General features: G+C 36.7%; 1 protein-coding gene across 1 annotated transcript in view; it reads left to right on the forward strand.

The window, feature by feature from the left end:
* The window catches only part of Hdac8 (histone deacetylase 8), a 222,267-nt gene that overhangs the window by 93,699 nt on the left and 107,395 nt on the right, over window positions 1–21,173 (forward strand). The window contains exons 8-9 of the mRNA XM_027920168.2: window positions 6,178–6,350; window positions 9,184–9,278. Of these exons, the coding sequence (XP_027775969.1) occupies window positions 6,178–6,350; window positions 9,184–9,278 (268 nt within the window). The remainder of the gene's footprint in view (window positions 1–6,177; window positions 6,351–9,183; window positions 9,279–21,173) is intronic.

The raw sequence follows: 21,173 nt of genomic DNA on the forward strand, positions 1-21,173 counted from the left end.
CAGTATGGTGCTGGCATAAGGACAGACATAGATCAGAGTTCAGAGACCAGAAATAAATCCCAACATTTACAATCAACTGATTTTATACAAATGGGCCATGATCATTCAGTGGGGCAAAAGACAATCTTTTAAACAAATGTCTCTGGGACAACTGGATATCAGCATGCAAAAGAATGCTAGGCCCTTATACAAAAGTTAACTTAGATCAATGATATAAATGAGTTAAAAACAATTAAACTCTTAGAAAAAAACATAGATGTAAATTTTCTTGACTTTGGATTAGGTGATAGTTTCTTAAATATGACACCAAAATCAAGCAACAAAAGAAAAAATAAGTAAAATGGACTTTGTTAAAATTGAAAATTTTTGTGCTTCAAAGGACATTACCAAGACTGTGCAAAGCGGGACTGGGATTGTGGCTCAATAGTAGAGCGCTTGCCTAGCATGTGTGAGACACTGGGCTTGATCCCTGGCACCACATAAAAATAAGCAAATAAAATAAAGGTATTGTGTCCATCTACAGCTGAAAAAAATATTTAAAAAAGAATGTGCAAAGATAACCCACAGAATGGGACAAAACTTTGCAAATCAAAGATTTTTTAATATACTTGTATCTAGAATATATTAAGAATTCTTACCACTCAATATTAAAAACAACCCAGTTTAAAAATGGGCAAATGATTGAAACAGATACTGCTCTAAGGAAGACATGAAGATGACTAATAAGCACAAGAAATTATATTCAACTTCTTCAGTCATCAGGAGAATACAAATCAAGACTACAATGAAGATAGGGAATGTAGCTCAGTGGTAAAGCACTTGCCTAACACATAGGAGGCCCTGGGTTCAATTCCCAGGGAACTAGGATGATACCACTTCACACCCACCAGAACAACTATAAATAATTCAAAACAGAAAATAAGTGTTGGTGAGGACAAAGAGAAATTTGAAAACTCAAACATTGCTGTTGGGAATTTAAAATGGTACAGCCGCTGTGGAAATCACCTGGCAGTTGTTCAAAAGGCTAAGCATAGCTACTCTATAGACTGAGGCAGGAGGATCCCAAGTTTCCAGCCAGCCTGGGCAACTTAACAAGACCCTGTCATAATAAAAAGCTGGGGTTGTAGCTCAGTAGCAGACCACTTACCCAGCATTTGCAAGGCCCTAGGTTCAATCCCCAGTACTACCAAAAAATTAAAATAGGCTAATGAACTTGAAAAACAGGGAAAGACTAGGGAATGGGAGTTATTATGAGAATAAAGAGCAAGTGCAATAGGAGACATGAAAAGATAAAAACTGTAAGCAGAGAAAGTATTTCAGAGTCCAGGGCCTTAGAAGTAAAGCAATTCCAAATGTTTCCTTATTGGGCCCTGAAGTGTGGCCATGCTTAGGAATAACTAAAGTCGAGTGCAGTTGGACATCACTATTGTTGGAAAGATGAAGAAACTGTGATGTCAGAGAATTAGGATAGTCCCTGGAGAAAGAAAAGGTCACTTTCATTCAATAGAGTAAACCCATTTTTCAACCTAGTGCTTGGTATATAGTAGCCAATCAACTAACATTTTTTGGGTGAATGGATCAATGAATGAGTGAATGAATATTATAGCACTTATCATAATTGATGATTTTCCTGTTTTCTTCCCCTACTGGACCATAAGCTCCTTGGATCTGGCTTATTTCTGTATCTCTAGTCCACAGCATAGAGAACTGCAGGTGCTGGAATCAAAGTTTTAGTGAGTAAATGAATACTGAATTGCAGAGAACCATGACAAGGAGAGAGAGAGAGAAAAAAAAATTATGAACCAGGTGCTGAAATCCTCAAGGGAGCCGGAAGAATACATTGTGGGTCTATAGATAAGAACTCTGATAGTATTTGAATAGTATAAGCAAATGACATTGACTTCAAAAGAGGAATGATTGATGAGCGAGAGGAATACTGGATTTGTAAGTGGCAATTTCTCTCTTCCTCTCCTGGCACTTCTGAAGAAAAGGGGCACGGTGTGTTTTCTCCTTTGACTCTCCTCCCTTCCCTTGTCACCTAGCCTTCTCAATTTTTTCTATATTTACTTTGCCTTGCTTTCTGTTGTTCTCATGACTAGAATGCTTCAGTAGTCTTTTTGCCAATTCCTCTGCTTCCAAATTTTCTCTCTGGCCTTACATGCAATAGCAAAAAGTCAGAGTTCCTAATTATAATTTTTTAGCAACATCAGTACTTATACTTCTCCAGGGGTTTCCATTTGATTGTCAAATCAAATGAAAACAGCCGTCTTGAATTTATGATTGTCCACCACCCAGCCCTCTGTAAGCTGTCCTCACTACCAGTTGCTTTGAATTTTCTATTATATACAAAGTGCCCTAGCTTTTCCTAAGCTTCTAATTACCCTTTTCTCTACCCATCTAGAGCCTGCTTCATCAGAACTCCTTGAGGACTCATTTTCCTTTCCTAGCTATAATTAAAATGACTTTCCTGAAACACCTCCCTTCCTTTATCCTTTCCTCTCTCCTAATTACCAAACAGTCATAAACATCATAGGTATATTCTTTTCTCATGTGTCACTCTGTATGACTCTATTAATTTTATCATGGAAGTTTATCTCCCCAATCCATCTCTTCCTGTCTATCCATCCACCTGGATGTTTGCAAAAACCCTGACCAATCTTCAGTATACCCTACCCTAGAGCTCAAGTATCTTTAAAATGGAAATCTGATCATGCCCCAACGCAAAGGGGTGCACATGCATGCATGCACCTATGTCTACACACACACACACACACACACAATATTTGAGACATTTCATACCCTTTAGATAAAAACCCAAACTTATAATACCTACCTGCTCACATTTACTATTAGCTTCATCCTTCACTCCCTGTTCCCTCCCTGCCTGCATGTTTCTGCACATACACTTCTCTGAACCTCATCCCCTGCCATTAACTCCCACAACCATCCCTATCTCCTACTCCACTAAGTTCACCCAAAGTAGTGCCTACAAACTTCTCCAGTTTTTTTTTCTTTTCTTCTTTCTTTCTTTTCAGACAGTTTCTGGGGATGGAACTGAGGGCCTTGTAAATGCTAGGCAAACACTCTACCACTGATCTGCACAGCCCCCACCCCCAGCTCTTCTTTGTTTAAAAAAAAAATTTTTGTTATAGATGGACACAATACTTTTATTTTATTTATTTATTTTATGTGGTGCTGAGGATCAAACCCAGTGCCTCACATGTGCTAGGCAAGTGCTCTACCACTGAGCCACAACCCCACCCCTCCTTTGCTTAAAAAAAAAAATTCACTAGAGAAGTCAGGCAAATTGGCATAGACCTTAGTCCCAGGAAATTGAGAGTTTGAGACAAGAGAATTGCAAGTTCAAGGCTAGTCTCAAAAACTTAGTGAGACCCTGCTCAAAATAAAAATTAAAAGGTCTGGGAATGTAGCTCAGTGGTTAAGCACCCCTGGGTTGAATGCCCAGTACCTAACTTAAAATACATATATTTTAAATTATATACATAATTTTTATATATTTCATATGTATATATATGAAAATAATCACAAATTCACGAGGTTGCAAAGAAATGTACAAGGAAGTCCCATGTACTCTTCCTCCAGCTTCCTCAAATGTTGACATCTTGCAAAATTATAGAATAGCATCAAAATCAAGAAGTTGATCTTGGTCAACCCATAGATTGTATTCAGATTTCACTAGTTGACGTATGTGTGTGTGTGTGTGTGTGTGTGTGTGTGTGTTTCTATGTGATATTTTCACATATGTAGCCTGACATAACCTCTACTACAATCAAGATAAAAAACTGTACCATCACCACAAGGCTCTCATGCTGCATCTCATCCATAACCCCTGCTATCCACTAATCTGATCCCCATCTCTATAAGTTACTATTTTACAATATTATGTAAGTGGAATTTTGCAGTGTATATTCTTTTGAGATTGACCTTATTCACCCGGCATAATTACCTTTAAATTCATCCATTTTATTTGTTTGTGTATCGATAGTTTGTTTCTTCTGATTGATAAGCAATATTCCTCTGGTATGGATGAACCAGTTTGTTTAACCATTCATCTATTGAAGTACATCTGAGTCTTTCCAATTGGGGGCTATTACAAGTAAAGATGCTATGCACATTTGTGTACGAGTTCCTACATGAAAATAAACCTTAACTTCTCTGGAATAAATTGCCCAAGAGTGCAATTGCCGGCTCATATGGCAAGTCTATTTTTAGTTTTGACAGGAACTGCTAAACTATTTTCCAGAGTGGCTATACCATTTTACATTCCCACCAGCAAGACAGTGTGATCTACTTTCTCCACATCCCCACCAGGAATTGTTGTTATCGCTCTGTTTCATTCTAGCCATCTCAAGAGTTGGCTCATTGTAGTACTTCTCATCTTTGTGGACCTAAGTCAAGAGTTACCTCTGCAGAGCCTTTTCTAGCTTTCTCTGGAAAAGTTGAGTACTCTCTCCTCTGTGCCACCTCTGATGCTTCATTTATCCTTGTGTTTTAATTTTTTATTGCCACAGTCTGTGTTTTCCCCTCTATCCTGGGCTACACAAAGGTAGAACCTGTGCCAGATTCATCTTGATTCCTGCAGCATCTGGTACAGTTACATGCTGGGCACATAGTGGATCCTCATTAAGTGAGGGAAAGAATGAATGAAAAGAACCGTAGTCTTGCTTGCCTCCCCCTCTCCCTCCCTGGCTGAAAACCTTTTTAGAACAGACATCACGCCTTCCTCTGTGTCTCCCAGAAGCAGCTAATAGGGTGCTCTGTACATGTAGATGTTCAATAAATGTCGTCTAAACTATTCAGGTAGCTTATCTTCCCTCTGCACCCAGGAGATAAGCACATGAAAGAGAGAATAAGCCCAAGTATCCTTGTATTAAGGATCATATGTCATAATTTTTATAATATTCTTATAATCTCTACCATCACTCAATATTTGTCTGTGAGGATGAGAAATCAAAACAAAACAGTGCTTTGAGTCAACGACTGCCTCTGTGGCTGAACCCTAGTCAATAGTTTCAATGCCCTGGGTACATATGAATTGGGGAAGACGGCATTTTATATCCCTGAATTCCTTTTGCTGTTTCAGAAGGATCTGGGATTTTTCTGGGTTTTCTGCGCTGGTGTGATTTGACATGTTGATTATGAGAGGGTCATTGACCTCAACATTTTTGATCACTTTTTGACTCTGTATTTTCTCAACTCTGAAGTATGTTAATTTGCACTTGTTTATACATCTCTGTAAGAGTTCCTCAGGCCCTTGAGGACTGGTATATGTTTTGTCTGGAAAGTAGATTGTAAGCCCCTTGAGAGCAAGGACCTTATGACTCCTAGGAATGCATTCTGGACATTGTCAGTGTTCAATTAATGATTATATTGGAAGCCTGACTAAGGTCACCTGTCACATTGACATCTTCCTTTTCATCTATAAGGCTTCTCACTGTTGACAAAAGCAATTAGGTTGATTCTACAGCATTGAATAATTCTACCCAAAATTATACTTAGTGTTACCCACAGCAACTTGTTCTTTTAGGGTGCTTTCAGATTTATAATTTTAGATCAGTTGTTGCAGTTCCCTTCTTTATAATACCCTGGTTACATATGCATTGGGGAGGACTGCATTTCATTACCCTCAAGTCCTTTTGCATAATAAAAAGTAAGTGATACCATCTAGGCTTTCAAAGCTTATACTTCTCGCCCCCAGCTCCCATTAAGAATTAGGTGATCAACTCCAAGTGGGATTGCTGTCTTAAATTACCAGAAAGAATCCTTAAAAACTATTCAATGTATATGTTTTATTTCTCCAGACTTTAAAATGAAATAAATGTATATACTGTGTGCTGTGACTGTTGAAGTGAGATTAATATGAATATTTCCAGAAAGTTAGTTCTAAAATAGAAGGGCAACTTTGTTCCTTGGTGAACAAATAGGAGCTAGGGTTATTTTGTTTGTTTGTTTGTTTGTTTTGTAAGTCAGGTTTTAAGAAAAAAGTGATTCACATGTACTCTGATTCACCCTGTTTAGGTAGAAATTTCAATGAAATTGACAGGTTATGTTTCTTTTTCCTTAATTGTTAGCTGAGTAGACTATGAGTCCAACTCGTCCCACCACCCCACTAGCCTCATCTATAGTCTTCTGATATTTTATATCTTTTTTCTACAGTGTACTAAAGGAGGTGTACCAAGCCTTTAATCCCAAAGCAGTGGTCTTACAGCTGGGAGCTGATACAATAGCCGGGGATCCCATGTGCTCCTTTAACATGACTCCAGTGGGAATTGGCAAGTGTCTCAAGTACATCCTTCAGTGGCAACTGGCAACACTCATTTTAGGAGGAGGTGAGTCCAAAGGAAGGTCACTATGAGAATCTGTTGCCTTCCCCCACATTTTGTCTGTTGGCACAGAAAGAAAATTTGGCCTTCTTAAACAGGATAATATCAACCTGCCTATGTCCCCAAAGCTAGAGTCAATGAACTCTGCCACCTCCACAGTTCAGCATAAGGAAATACTCTGACACAGTCCTCCTCACTTGACCTGTGCATTGACTCCTTGTCACAATGGAGTCTGTTTTAATTCCTGAAGTAAATGTCCTTTGGTTAAACCTGCATCAGGAGCTGAGGGTATAGCTTAATGGTAGAGAACTTGCCTAGCATGTGCAAGGACTTGGATCCATCCACACCCAGTACCACAAACACCAAACAAAAGAAGGAGAAGGAGAAGAAGGAAAACATGCACATTATTATAGATAGTGTTGACTTTGATCCATCTTTTGGAAACATACTGCTGAAATTCTAACTCATATATCAGTATTAAACATGTGTATTAATTATCTAAGCTGTATTCAAGAATGACTCTTTCCCCCCCAAAAAAAATATAGTTTGGGGATTGGGGATGTGGCTCGGTGGCAGAGTGCTTGCCCAGCATGTGTGAAGTCCTGAGTTCAATCCCCAGTACTGGAAAAAAAAAACAAGATTTTGTTATAATGAAGCAAAATTGAGACATCCAGAATCTCTTAGGCATTCTTGTCTTTCACATGTACTGATATTTATATTACTTAACCATAAGTAATATAAATATCAATAGAAGCATTTATACATTTGAGAAAGGAAGCTTTTGCACCTTTGAGGATGCCTTGCTTAGGATCTTCCATCTACCTACCTGGCACAATCTTTATTTCACTGGATAAATAGAGTGATGTGCTAAAATAAATAGTCATACAGATTGAGCTTAAAATATATATAATGGAGGAGCTAATACTTGTTTTTTTTTTTTTTTGGCGGGGGGAGGTCAGCCTTTTATCAAAAAAATTAGGGGAAATCCTGAGGCCTTATGTATATGAGTAAGCATTCAACACAAATATACAAACTGGGTCCTTTGGCAGCCTGAAACCCGAGAGGGATCAAAATTAAAGATGCTTACAAGAGACACCCTCTTATGAAAAGCTGGCAAGAAATATATTAACTTCAACTCAAGAAAAAGATAAAATTGATAAGCCCTGCATGATATATTACTTTCCTTGACGGCACTAAGAATGGTGATTATGATACAGGTACAACAAGGGAGAATAAAAGACCTTTCTACAACATACATCTGTGAGGAATTTTTGTCTGAGGCTACAGCCTTCACTATTAGCATTCTCTAAAGCCCTTTTGCTTTTTCAGCCCACAGTTTGGGCTTTTGAATATGTAAGTATAATTTTTCTTATGTAATATGTGTTTTCCTGAGAATGCCTGTGCATAAATGGAATCTTTGCAAATTACATCATACTATATGTATATCAGAGACATCTTACTACTTAAGCAAAGCTTGTAGTGACTCTTTTTTAAAATTAAATAACCACACCAAATAAATATTTTATAAATTTGATTTTTTTCTATGTCAATGCTTTTTTAAAGTAATACCCATAATATTGAACTGAAACTCTTGGCTTTTTTTTTTAAGTACCTAGGGTACTTTTTTAAGAACCTAGGGGTGCTTTACCATTGAACTATATCCAAGCTCATTTTATTTTTTATTTTGAGACAGGATCTCTCTAAGTTGCTGAGGTTGGCCTTGAACTTGCAATCTTCCTGCCTCAACATCCCAAGTAGTTGAGATTACCAGCATGCACCACCACACCTGGCTTCAGTTATTATTAGCACATAGACAATTCGTAGAAAGAGCCACATCCTCAAACTTCAGTGGACCCTGTTGAGGCCCAAATGACACACTCCAGAAGACCAAACATCCCAGCCCTTTCAAATGGTAGAAAGGTTTAAGAAAAGGGTGACCATATGTCCCAGTTTATACATATTATTTCAGTATAATGATTTAATAGTGTCCTCTTTTGCTCTTAAAAGTATATCATTTTGGACGATAATTTATGTGGTCACCCTACCTAAAATAGACCAGATTCTATTTCCTTTAGGCTACATTGGGGTTAGGCAATCATTCCATTTTACCCTTATGCTCTTGGAATTTAGCTAAAGGCCAATGTTCTAATGCTTGCATGGCAGAGCACATCTATTCAGCACAAAAATATGCTGATTATTAGCCAGTGTAATATGGCTGCTGGGTGACTGTGACAGGACCTGACGAGATGGGTCAGAGCGTCAATCAACAGTCCCTTCCTCATCTCACTCTCTTTGATCTCTGCCACCAGGCTTGTGTTTTGTGGTGAAAAGGAATGCTGATATTAAAAGAAGGAAGTCTGTTTCTATCAGCACTTTCCTTTTCTCTTTCCTGGATGGTTTTAGGGTGAGATCTGCCAATAGCTTTAAAATACAGATCACATCCAACAGTTATTTTATAGAATTGTTGCAAAATCCATCACAGAAACCTTCTCATTGTGTAGGTCACCTCTAGGGATCTCAGTCTTGCCAATGTCTCTTGATGGAGTGGAGGAACTTGGATTCTTCAGGTTCTCATTTGTTGGGAGATAAGAGTGTCTTTAATCTTTCTTGTTCTTGGAATTCCCAGTTCTACACTGTGCATGATCTGACTGGTCCCCCAAAGTCTGCCCACTAGGTGGTTTACAGTTATCGTATAAAAATGTTTAGGTGAAATTCTGCAAGTTGGAGTTGTCTTTTGAGCCCCTTTATTAAAACATTTTTCTCTCCTTCCTTACCCTCTTCCCTCTCCTGCTGTTTTGTGACTATTCTTTCCTAACTTCACAATTCTTGATGGAGACAGGAGGCTACAACCTTGCCAACACGGCTCGTTGCTGGACATACTTGACCGGGGTCATCCTAGGGAAAACACTATCCTCTGAGATCCCAGATCATGAGGTAAGTAAGGCTCTGACAAGTCCTCTCTTCTTTAAGGGGAAGAGCTGAGTCATTCCACCTAATCAAAATCACGTCCTCACCACTCAATACCGTTTTGTTGAGAGACACTTCAATAACAATAACACACTGTCTTGGCAGAATAGTGGACTCTTGTTCCAAAATATCCAAGACCTTCTGCCTTTTTTTTACAAAAGATCTCAAAGGCCAACCAATTTTAATTTCTCAATTAATTACAGAGACTGTGGGAAGGGGTCACCTGTTCGCACAAAGAACTCTTTGGAAGATGTGCATATTTTCATCCCCTAGCCTCAAAAAGGAAGGGACAAGTCTTTAAATGTGAAAGCTAGGTTTTCATTTATTTTTTAGAAGTGCCATAGGTGGTATGTAGCATATGTTCCTTGGTGGTAATTCTGGTCTCTCAATTAATGTAAAATTCAAGAAACACATAATCACTAACAAAATCAGGTCTGTTGTTTCCAGCTACTAGTGGCATACAGAGATTGGGGCAGGATCATACAAAATGTGAAATGGGCCATTTGAGTCCTTTCTATTTCCTTTAGTCATATGAAATGGACTTCACAAAGCAAAGGTGTCTGTTATAATTTTCCCAAAACAAGGTAATGGAAAGCTGTCTGGAACCTGTGCATGTATTGATAATCCAAAGGTGAACCTCTTCTATTCCCACTGCACCCCACCCCTGGCAGGAAGCATGTTATCACAGATCAGGATGTAGCTACAGACCTTAGACTATGTGACTTTAAATACCAAACTAACACATGCAGCCCCACCTTCTCAAGCTATTTCCCAAGGATGAGGGATGGTGCTTTGGTTATAATGTTAGGATTTCTGCCAGATGCAACAGCTGTATACTCAGGAGCATTACGTTTTTTTAAAGTTACTATTATTTTTTTAAAAAATTAGAAACAACTTAAACTAATTTCCTTCCAATTTTCTTCTAACCATAGGTGAGGTATAAATATGTATCTCAGAAAACCTATTCAATATGTCTAGAATACAAATAGGAGGCATGCTATAATTTGAGACAATTTGCTGGTGTCAGGGTTAATAGAAGTCTCTTTTCTTGACTTGACTTACCTTTATTCAGTATTTGGAAGCTTAATGAAATATAAAGGTAAGTGCTGTGAACAAATGTAATTGCTGTTATTGCTATGGGAATATCTCAGATTGCATTGTAATTTAAAGCACTGGGACTTTAAAAACTGATCAAGTTATGTCAGAAAGTAGTTTTAAGCTGTATAAGTCTGAATTGAGAGTGAGTGTTCTGTTCCTAGGAAGCAAAAGTAAATCTAAAGATTCATCTGTTAAAAAGACTGATAAAATTTTAATAAACACAAATATTACCTCTGGTACTTGGAGAAGCTTTGTGCTTGAACAGATATGGGTTTTGCCTTACAGATAGAGATGTTCTGTCTTTATATGGAATTATTCTGCAAGATTAAATGAGATGTAATGTGTGTCAAGTGCCTGAGACACAGTTACTGGCACCTAATAGACACTTTGAAAATACACTTTGAAAAAGTTATCTCCTTCCCTTTTGCATGATCCACGCTTCTTACACTCAGACGTTTATGACTATGTCATTCACAAATTTGTCCAAACCCTTTGTGAATCCCTTCTGTCATATCCTTCTGGCATAAGAGATGTGAGTCATCCAAGAAGGAACAAAGAAGAAAATTGAAATGACAGTCTTCCAGGTACAATAAGATAACATTTTAATGAAAATTGCCAAAAATAGACTACACAGTATGAAGGCATATATAAGTTTTGTGTCACAATACACAGTTGCACACAAATATCCTTGTGGCCCTCTGAAATCAGATCAACAAATGGTAGATCAAAAAATATTTGCTGTGCAACCATTGTGTGCCAGGAACTATGCTAGGTGACTTGGAAGATGCAAAGACAGGAAGATCTTGTCCCCCTGCCTCAAGCAGCTAGGGAGGGAAACTGGTACAAGTGTAGGGAGACAGGCCAATGTACCGATAATTGTAACACCAAGCACAATAAAAACCATAAGACAGTAGGAATAGTAACTGTAGAGATGTGCATCAAACATAAAGGAAGTACAAAGGAGTATACCAAATACCCTGCCTTCTAGGAGCTGAAAATGTACTTGAGAAATCTAGTAAGTGACCACTTCAAGATATTGCAGCAGTCAGCTGTAGCCTGGCTGACCTCCTCACTCACTGTCTTTGCTCTCAGTCTTGGGCTTTTGTCTTCTATCTCCTAGGATAACAATCCTCGTCCTCCAAATACCCTTTCCCCATTTCTCTGTTTTTCTAGCTCCGGCTTCAAGCCCTGTGCCCTTCAAAAACCCTTACCTAAGTCTGCCAAACTCCTTTCTTTGAGTTCTTTACTTACATTCAGTTATTCCTTCATTCATTTAACAAATGTTCATTGGGCCCCCATTACTTGCCAGCTCTTATTCAGATCTGTATTCAGAGATGCAAAGACTAACAAGATAAAGATGCTGGCCAGTCAAGCATCAAATAGGAGCATGAAGAAGAGTGCAAGCCTAGCTGGGAAAGCCTAAGAGGAATGGTGCCTGCCTGTATGATTGGTCCAGGTATCTCTTTATTGGCCCAAATGTGACATGAACCCATAGAAAGGCCAATACCTGTCAAGATAAAAGACTAATAAAGGCAACAGAGCAGTGTGCTCAAATCCAGGTCAGATAAGAAACATAGGGGGAATGTTTCAACAAAACTTTGAACTGAATCTTAAAGACTTATTGGGAGTTTGCTATTGGGGAAAGTATTCTATGTAGATGGAACAGAGGTTAAAAAGGAACATTGAGAAGTTTATGATGTATAGAACAAAGGGTATATGAGAAAGTAGGAATAATTAAGGCTTGAATGGAAATTGGAGTCAGATTATGAAGAGCCTTGAATGCTGCACTAATGAGCTTATACTGTTTTTCCTATGAAAACAAATGAATTTTGGCTTTTAGAAAGCCAGCTTAGTAAAACGTTAGGAGGCAGACTACACAGTGGAGGGATTGGAAAATGGTGACCTGTTAGGAGGTTCACGTATACTCCTATAACATTTAGAGTCCTTAGACTTGTGTACCCCTTATCCAAAATGCTCAAGACCAAAACATTACAGATTTCAGTTTTTTTTTTCAAAGTTTTGGAACAATTGTATATACATAATAATAATTGCATATACTAGGGATATAACAAAATTCTAAACACCAAATTCATTTATACTTCATACATACAATATAAACAGCCTGAAAATAACTTTATAATACACACACACACACATATATATATGTACGTATGTATATATATATATATATATATATATATATATATATATATCAAATGTGTGTATATAAGATATTGGTACTGGAGATTAAAACAGGTTGCTTTACCACTGAGCTACTTCCCCAATCCTTTTTATTTATTTATTTTTATCTTGAGACAGGGTCTCACAAAATTGCTGAGACTAAGACACTGAGACTGGCCTGGCCTTGAACTTGCCATCCTCCTGCCTTAGCCTCCTGAGTCAATGGAATTATAGATGTATGCCACAACACTCAACCAACACAATATTTTGACTAATTTTGTGTATAAACAAATTGAGGGGGGCTGGGGTTGTGGCTCAGCAGTAGAGCGCTTACCTACCATGCATGAGGCCCTGGGTTCAATCCTCAGCACCACATAAAAATAAATAAATAAAATAAAGGTATTGTGTCCAACTACATCTAAAACATAAATGTTTAAGAAAAAGAAAAAAACAAATTGAGCAATGGAATTTTCCCTTGTGGCTTCAGATCAGCACCAAAAATCTATGGATTTTGGAGCATTTCAAAGTTCATATTTTCAGATTAGGGATACTTATGCATTCTTTTAGCCATCTGGGTTTTGGTTGTCTGCATCCCTCTCTGAATTTGGAAGAATAAGCACCCTATTAGTTGGTGTTCATTCATTGAATGGACAATAAGGAAATGGGTATTTGAATAGTATGTGTCAACATTCATAATGAGAAACTTCTGGATTTGTGTGTGTGTGTTTGTGTGTGTGTGTGCGCGCGCGTGCACATGTGTTTCACTGGGAATTCAACCCAGAGATCCTCTACCCCTGAGCCACATTCCCAGCTCTTTTCATTTTGGGACAGGATCTTGTTACATTGTCCAGACTTGTCTTGAACTCACTGTACTCCTGCCTCAGCCTCCTGAGTCACTGGGATTACAGGCACATCACACCACAACCAGCAAAAATTTCTATTTTTAAGATGGAAGAATTGGAAGCACAAACTAATCTTTCTCTGGGAACACAATTTAACTATAGAAGCAACCTCCTATCCTTCACAAGAAACTTGAGGTATCCCAGTTCTACAAAAGAGGTATATCCATGGGAAAACAGCAGATTCCATGCAGGGAATGGAGTTGGAAGGCAATCCCAGCACAAATATTAGAAGTAATTAGGGATCGGACTTCAAGCTTAGCCCTCAAGAGATACAAAACTGGTAATACCATAACATAAATGATCAGAAAGTTAGTCTCAGCCTAGGAGTTGGGAAGCCAAGCTGTCCAGTCAAGCATCAAATAAGAGTGTGAAGAAATGTGCAAGCCTATCTGGGAAAGCCTAAGAAGAATGGAGCCTGCATGTATGATTGGTCCAGGTATCTGTAATGTAGAGAAACATCAAGTGTGACATGAACTCATAAAAAGGCGAGTAACTGTCTAATTAGCACAATCACTTAGACTATTACATATACAAATATTCTGTAGTCCAATAATACTATTTAGATCCTATGATCTAGGGTAGAATAAGGCAGTGTAGTTTTATATAGACGTTGAACATTTCTAACCTGAAAATCCAAAATGCTCTGAAATCTGAAACTTTTTGAGCACCAACATAATTGCTCATCAATCAGGCTGCTTTTGATGAGCTGATTATGTAAACTATACCTCATTAATATATGTAGCCATTTAAATGAATTGAGTCTTATATACAAAGTATATACTATTAACAAAAGCATTGTAGTGCAATCTTCTAAATAGATTTATTTGTGAGGAATAACATCTTAACAGTACTTATTCCTTCAAATGAATTTATATCTTTTCATTTACTTAGGTCTTCTTTAACTTCAATTTTTAATTTAAACCCTTCAATAAACAAGTCTTGCACAAATTTTGTTCAATTAATCCATAGAAATTTATGCTTTTTATTTTATTGTACATGGTATTTCTTAACAATTTCCAACTGTTGCCAGAATATACAAATTTTTATATTGATCTTGAATAATATAAAATTACAAAACTCACTTATTAGGTCTAGTAAGTTTTCTTGTACATTACTTTGCATGTTTCATATACACAAACATGTCATCTGTAAATAAAGAGAGTTTTAATGCTTCCTGTATAATATTTATGCTTTTTATTTGTTTTTCTTACCTTATTGCACTGGTTGTGACCACAGGTGGAACCACCAATGCAAGGCTGAGTAATGACAAGTGAACATCTTTGTCTTGTTCCCAGTAATGGCGGGGGGGGGGGGCATTTAATCCTTCACTGTGAAGTGTGATGTTAGCCATAGATATTTTCAAAAATGTCCTTTATTACATAGAAGTCCCCTTCTATTTCTAATTTACTTAGGTTGTTTTTCTCATAAATGAGAGTTGAATTTTGTCAAATGCTTTTTCTTTAGTTATTAAAATGGTATCCTTTATTAGTATAGTAAATTGCACTGATTTTTTCATGTTACAATAACTTCACTTTCCTGGGATAAACATAATTTGGTCATTATGTATTATCCTTTTTATATATTGTTGGATTCAGTTTGCTGAAATTTGGTCAAGGGTTATTGTATCTATGTTAATGAGAGATGTTGACCTGTTGTTTTCTTTTCATGTAATGAATGTCTTTGTCTGGTTTTGATATCAAGGCAATGTTGAGTTGTAAAATTACTTATGAAGGGGCTAGGAGTATACTTCAGTGGAAGAGCACTTGCCTAGCATGTGAGGTCCTGGGTTCAGTCCCCAGCACACACACACACAAATTGCTGAGAAAGTATCATTTCCTCTTCTGTTTTCTGAAAGAGTGTATATAGAAGTGATGCTATGTCTTCCTGAAATGTTTGATAGAATTCATTAATGAAAATATTTGAGCTGAATTTTCTTTGAGGAAAAGATTTTATTCATTAATTTGATTTCTTAATTATTAATTTGATCTCTTAATGATTATATGGCTATTCAGATTTACTCTCACTTTTTTCATCTTTATTTTTTTATTTATTCTCTTAAAATACACATGAAAATAGAATGTATTTTGACATATTATACATACATGGAGCATAACTTATTCTAAATAGGATCCCATTCTTGTGGCTGTACATGATGTGGCATTTCACTGATTGTATATTCATATATGAACATAGGAAATTTATTTCTGATTCATTCAATCTTTCCTATTCCCTTCCCTTCGTTCCCCTTTGTCTAATCCACTGAACTTCTATTTTCCCTCCCTCTCTTTTTGTTGTGTATTAGTATCCACATATCAGAGACAGCATTCTCAACCTTTGGTTTTTTGGGATTATTTAGCTTATTTCACTTAGCATGATAGTCTCCAGATCCAGCCATTTACCAGCAAAAGCCATAAAGTCATTCGATTTTATGGCTGAGTCATATTCCATTATGTATAGATACATATTTTCTTTATCCATTCTTCTGTTGAAGGCACTTAGGTTGGTTCCATAGCTTAGCTGTTGTGAATTGAGCTGCTGCAAACATTGATGTGGCTGCATCACTGTAGTATGCTGATTTTAAGTCCTTTGGGTATATACTGAGGAGTGGGATAACTGGGTGAAGTGGGGGTTCTATTCCAAGTTTTCTGAGGAATCTCCATGCTGCTTTCCATAGTGGTTGAGTTTGCAGTCCCACAAGCAATATTTGAGTGTCCCTTTTCCCCCACATTTTCACCAACACTTATTATTGCTTGTATTCTTGATAATTGCCATTCTTATTGAAATGTTTGATAGAATTCATCAATGAAAACATTTGAGCTGGGTTTTCTTTGAGGGAAGGTTTTTATTTATGAATTTGATTTCTTTAATGGTTATATGGCTATTCAGATTTACTATCACTTCTTGGTTTCATGTTGATAATTTGTCTTTCAAAGAATTTGCCCAGGGCTGGGGATGTGGCTCAAGCGGTAGCGCGCTCGCCTGGCATGCGCGCGGCCCGGGTTCGATCCTCAACACCACGTACAAACAAAGATGTTGTGTCCGCCAATGACTAAAAAAATAAATGAATAAATAAATAAAAGAATTTGCCCATTTGCTCTAAATATTCCCTTATTGTTGTTTTAAAATGTTTATAGAACCTGCAGTGATATTGATTCTCCCATTCCTGATATTAGTGATTTCTTTCTTTTTCCTTGATTATTTTGGCTATGGTTTATCAACTTTATTGAAGTTATTTTTTAAAAAGAAACAGCTTTTAGTATCCTTGTCTTCATTTTTTCTATTTCTTTATTTCTGTTCGTAGTTTTTGTTATTTCCTTCTTTCTGCTTATGTTGTGGATTTTTTTATTATTTTAGTTTTCTACTTTCTTATGATAGAAACTTAGTCCATTTATTTTAAACCTTTTTTTCTTTTCTAATATAAGCATTTTAAGCTGTAAGTTTCCATCTAAGTAGTGCTTTAACTGCATCTCATAAATTTTGGTACATTGTTCTCATTTTCATTTGATGTAAAATATTTACTTCTTTGACTGTTGAGTTATTTAGAAGTATAGGGTTTTTTAAATAATTTCCAAACATTTGAGGATTTTCCCTTTTTGTTTCTGTTGTACTTGGGTTTGAACCCAGGGCCCTGCACATGCTAGGTAGACATATTACCACTGAGGTATATTCCCAGCCCTTTTTTTTTTAAGAGAGAGAGAGAGAGAGAGAGAGAGAGAATTTTTTTTAATATTTACATTTTAGTTTTTGGCGGACACAATGTCTTTGTATGTGGTGCTGAGGATTGAACCCGGGCCGCATGCATGCCAGGCAAGCGCACTACCACTTGAGCCACATCCCCAGCCCTCCCAGCCCTTTTTATATTTTATTTTGAGACAGTATCTCACTTGATTGCCCAAATGGGCCTCAAATGTGCAATCTCCCACCCTCAACTTCTTCAGTAGCTGGGATTATAGGTGTGTCCCACCATGCCTGGCTCAAATTCTTTTAAATTTATTTTAAATACTTAAATATTTATTTATTCATTTATTTATTTTGGTTCTGGGGATACAACTCAAGGGCACTTGACCACTGAGCCACATCCCCAGCCCTATAGAGATAGGGTCTCACTGAATTGCTTAATACCTTGCTTTTTGCTGAGGCTGGCTTTGAACTTGCAATCCTCCTGCCTCAGCCTCCTGAGCCACTGGGATTACAGGCGTACACCACTGTGCCTGGCTTAATTTATTTTTGTTGTGCTCAGAGAACATACTTTGCATGATTTCAGAACTTTTATGGTTATTAAAATTTTTATGGTCCAGCATATGATGTATCTTAGTGAATGTTTAATATGCAATTCATAAAGAATTTGTATTCTACATTATCAACTAGGTCAGGTTGGTTAAGAGTGTTGTTTACATCATCTATATTCCTACTGATTTTCTACTTGCTCTGTCAATTGCTGAGTGAGTTGAAGTTGCTAAGAATTTTTATATTTTATTTTGAGACAGTATTTCACTTGATTGCCCAAATGGGCTTCAAACGTGCAATCTCCCGCCCTCAACTTCTTCAGTAGCTGGGATTATAGGTGTGTCCCACCATGCCTAGCTCAAATTCTTTTAAATTTATTTTAAATACTTAAATATTTATTTATATATTTATTTATTTTGGTGCTTTTTAGTTGTATCAGTTTGGGCTGCATATATTTTTGAAGCTTTTTTTTTTTAGATGTATACACACTTAAGGCCATTATATCCCCCCCACTTTTTTGGTACCAGGAATTAAACCAAGGGGGCGCTTAACCACTGAGTCACATCCCCAGCCCTTTTGTATATTTTATTTAGAGACAGAGTCTTGCTTGGTTTCCTAGGGCCTCACTAAGTTACTGGGGCTGGCTTTGAACTCATGATCCTCCTGCCTTAGCCTTCCCAGCTACTGGGATTACAAGCAGGAGCCACCACACCCAGCTCATTATATCATCTTGATGAATTTACTGATTATTGTAAGATATTATACGATGCCCCTCTTTATCACTGGTTATAGTCATTGTTCTGAAATCTACTTTGTCCAATTTTAATATTGCCACATATGTTTCCTAATGACTATTTTTTTGTGTTATATATATTTTCCTCCTTTTATTTATCTTTTCATAAATTCATTTTTAAAGTGATTTCTAACATATAGCATATAGTTGAATCATGCTTTCTTTCAAGTATGACAGTCTCTGCCCTTTACTTTATGTGGAAGCTAGAAGGGAAAAAAAATTTAAAGGGGGGGGGGGGTTGGCAGGGATAGAAATCAGAAGAGAGACCAGTAGGGTAGATGAAGGGAATTGGAGAAGAGAGCAAGGAAGGGTGGGGGTAGGGGCAGGGGAGTGCAATTGATCAAATGATGTTTATATGTATATATAAATATATATACTTTTATATATATATATATGCACAAATATGCCACAAAGAACCACACTTTTCTGTATAATTAATAATGTACCAATAATAGTAAAATATTTACTAGTTGATTTAAAATAAGAATAGTGAGTCTAGTACATATTAGCACCAATCACATTTTGATGAAAAATAACTGTTTTATAAGACTAAAAGTTTTCATGAGAAGAAGCCATTGTTGCATACTTCTTCCCATTTCTTTATTGTCTGGCAAAGTATATGACAGCTAACTAGTCATACCTGCTTCTACATCCAATGTGTTTTGATATGCTATTTTTGTTGAAGCATATGAAGAAAATGCAGCTTCATGGAGATATATAGCTAGAAAGGGGAGGAATATTCTAATTTCATTTTCAGATGACTGTGAATTCTTCTTTGATACTGTACCAAAATTCTACAAATAAAAAGTTCTTTTTGGGAGGTGGGGGGTACCAGGGATTGAACTCTGGGGCACTCGACCACTGAGCCACATCCCCAGCCCTATTTTGTATTTTATTTAGAGACAGGGTCGCACTGAGTTGCTTAGTACCTTGCTCTGCTAAGGCTGGCTTTGAACTCATGGTGCTTCTCCCAAGCTGCTGGGATTACAGGACTGCATCACAGCACTTGGCTAAATGATAGGCTCTTAAAAGTTAATACAGTATGGAATCTGAAATCATATCTGAACCTTTTTTATATATCATACATTAAAGTTCATCAGTCATCTTATACTTTGGATGGATATTTGACCATCTTATACATGTCAACATGTATAAGATATCATTATACATGTTGACAATTTGGAAAATATTGGTCCACTAAGTTATACTAATAACCCAAAAGTTGATACATTTTATTTGGTATCAAAAAAAAAATCACATTGATATCATCCCGGGGCAGGAGCTTAAATATTGGGAAACTGTCAAGCTCACAGTAACAAAATGAAGTTTTCAAAAATTATAATTTTCACTCAAAAAACACAAACACTGTCATTGGCAACAAATACTACCAGTTGTTGACTGACTTCATTTTTGAGAAAATATTTGTCAGATAGCCAAATACTTAATCATGGTTTATCCATCAGTTTTTCTTTCAAGCAAAAGAAATATTCCATGAAAAATTTAGCTAGTTAAACTCACAACTTAATCACAGATGTTCTTTTCCTCAAGACAACTACCATACTACACTTCATACAAATAAACGCCTTGCCCATAAATCCCTGTTTTGTTACACAAAATAATAAATCCAGGAGCTGGGGTGTTACTCAGTGGTAGAGCACTTGCCCACCATGCACAAAGCCCTGGGTTCTATCCCCAGCACTTTCAAAAGAAAAACAAAACAAAATCCAGCATCAAAATTTAATAAAATTAATAATTCTTAGTGTTTCATCAAATACATTCTTAAGTGAGACTGGATTTTTTGTGTATTTTACTATGAGTATATGACAATAAAGAATACAATAGCTGCTGGTATACTTTGGTGCCACTCCCTTAATTTATACCATGGCCATGCTTTTGCACCTCTGTGCAAATACAAAGTTGCTCCAGCATAACCCATGAGATTCAAACATGTTATTCAGCACTTTGAATATTTTAGCACTGCTTATTTTTGTTCCCAACCATTCACGTTAAAGGTCTTCTTCAAAGATTAGTTAGTGCTGATACCACATGACTATAAGCAAAACAGCAAGTCCAGCCACATTGTAGATTTGTATGGAAGGTGAGAGTGCAATTCAGAAAGTAAGATGTGAACCACGTCTTCATGTTTACAGTTAAATGTTTAAATAAACAAGTTAATGTGCCACTGAGAAAAGGCAGTACCACGAGTTGTTTTACTAACTTTTCATCTAGTCGGCAGTGAGCAATGTCAACTGTCTAAGGGTTTATTGGTCTCTAAGCTATCGTGTGCAATTCTCCAGCCAATGCAATACAGTAACTTCCCATAGGATGTTCCATTGCTGTTTCCTTTCTAGTTTGAAAAGTTATAACAAACAAATTTTAGCTTCTAATGAGTTCATCATGTCTACACTTAAAATATGCAATTCCTTTTCTTTTAATGAATTAATGGTCTGAGAATAATGCTACAACTCAAACAATGAATTATTTTGAAACTATTCAAAAATGTTATATTGCTTTAGACACTATAAGGTAAATTAATGACATTAAAAGACTACTTTAAAATGACATATTAAAACCCATTGATTTGCATAAATAATATGCAAAAACAATATAAAAACATTTTTAAAAGATAACTTTAGTCATATTTTCATTTCTTATTTATAA

The sequence above is a fragment of the Marmota flaviventris genome, chromosome X (assembly GCF_047511675.1).
Source record: "Marmota flaviventris isolate mMarFla1 chromosome X, mMarFla1.hap1, whole genome shotgun sequence".
Lineage (NCBI taxonomy): Eukaryota > Metazoa > Chordata > Mammalia > Rodentia > Sciuridae > Marmota > Marmota flaviventris.